The 1,436-nt window shown below is 34.7% G+C and overlaps 1 protein-coding gene across 1 annotated transcript; it reads right to left on the bottom strand.

Moving 5' to 3' along the window:
- Positions 1–362: 362 nt before the first annotated feature.
- On the bottom strand, positions 363–959 carry LOC105155279 (omega-hydroxypalmitate O-feruloyl transferase-like). Its single transcript, XM_011071154.2, has one exon. The coding sequence runs from the start codon at positions 945–947 to the stop codon at positions 363–365; it is 585 nt and encodes a 194-aa protein (XP_011069456.2). The 5' UTR covers positions 948–959.
- Positions 960–1,436: the final 477 nt, after the last annotated feature.

Raw genomic sequence — 1,436 nt, 5'->3', positions numbered from 1 at the left:
AATATATATATATATATATATATATATAGAGAGAGAGAGAGAGAGAGAGAGAGAGAGAGAGAAAGTTGGACTTATTACATGGTGACCCCTGTCTATGTCAATTCTAGCTGTGACAACAATTGAATAATTGAGGCTTGTCTTGAAATAATATAGACTGAAAACCACTAGGTTTCAACTACTTATAATAATGCCTTTCTATTTATTAGTAATAGTTAAAAAAAATGAAGTAAGACCTTAAAGACTGAATTGAATAATCAAATAATAAAACTTTAAAATATAAACTATACTTGCTTTCTATTTTAGAAAATTAATTGTAATCAGACAGCATTATACAAGTATGGTATTCACCTCTTTTTCAAAAGTTAATTCACAGCATTTTTTACCTGAAGAACACAAAGTGGCTGATCATCAAACTTATCCAAAGCCTGGACAATCAGCTGCATGAATGCTGGATTGGGATATACCAAATCCCCAACCTCATCTAGAGAATACTCGGTGGTGGCCACTACAAACCCCACCCCGGATTGGCTGCACTCGATCTCCAGCCGCCCCGTCTGGTGGTTGAATTTCAACCTTCCGCCCAAGAAATCATATGCCACCATCACTTTCTCCAGTGCATTCTTTAGCCTAGCAACCGTAGTTTCCGGTGGGAAATCAGGATTGGCTGGGAAGAAATGGACAGTTTGGACATGGAAATTCAGCACTTGGTCTATGTTGGACAAGAAGATGGACTTGTTTTCAAGAGTTCCATGGGAGGAGGGGTGTATTAGGGTTGTTTCTTGGATTGCCACCTTAAGGTCTTGGATGGCAGGTTTAAGGTCGAGGGTTCCCATGTTCAAGATTTCTTGTTTTTGAGTGTGTGTGTGTGTGTGTGTGTATATATAATATATATATATATAAAGTGGTGGAGGTGGTATGAGTATGAGTGAGAGAGTGAGATCCATCATACATCATCTATGCATAAGTAGAGAGAGTGACTCACCAACTATGTCTATGATGTACATTGTTTCAAAAATTCATGTTTAGGCATTAAATGTTGTTTCATCTTCTACTCATTTCAAGCACAATTCAAAGTTCCTTAACCACCAATTTATTGCAAAATTACTTTCATATATATATGTTCACGCATTGACGTCTAAAAGAAAAGAGTATCATGACATATATATATATATACACATACATATACGTGCATGAACAACTTAAAGTATAAAGTGATCAGGTGACAACGTAATACAAAGTACAAACGAATCCTTCTATTATAAGAATCCTTCTATTATAAGTTTGATGAATTTCAAATGATTTTGTGTAGATATAATCAAAACTTACTACTAACACTTACTTTAAAATTTATCAATTTCGACGCCACCGCAAGTAGTTGAGATTATATATATATGTAAGATTATCATAAATGAAAGGAAGACATTTGATTTTAGAAA

The sequence above is a fragment of the Sesamum indicum genome, unplaced genomic scaffold (genome assembly GCF_000512975.1).
Source record: "Sesamum indicum cultivar Zhongzhi No. 13 unplaced genomic scaffold, S_indicum_v1.0 C01268, whole genome shotgun sequence".
In the NCBI taxonomy this organism is placed as follows: Eukaryota; Viridiplantae; Streptophyta; class Magnoliopsida; order Lamiales; family Pedaliaceae; genus Sesamum; species Sesamum indicum.
Note: the sequence above shows the minus strand (reverse complement) of the source record. Positions and strands in the feature narration are given on the sequence as shown.

Bases quoted from the DNA above. Each gene is read 5' to 3' on its own strand.
- LOC105155279 (XM_011071154.2), bottom strand. From the start codon at position 947: ATGATGGATCTCACTCTCTCACTCATACTCATACCACCTCCACCACTT.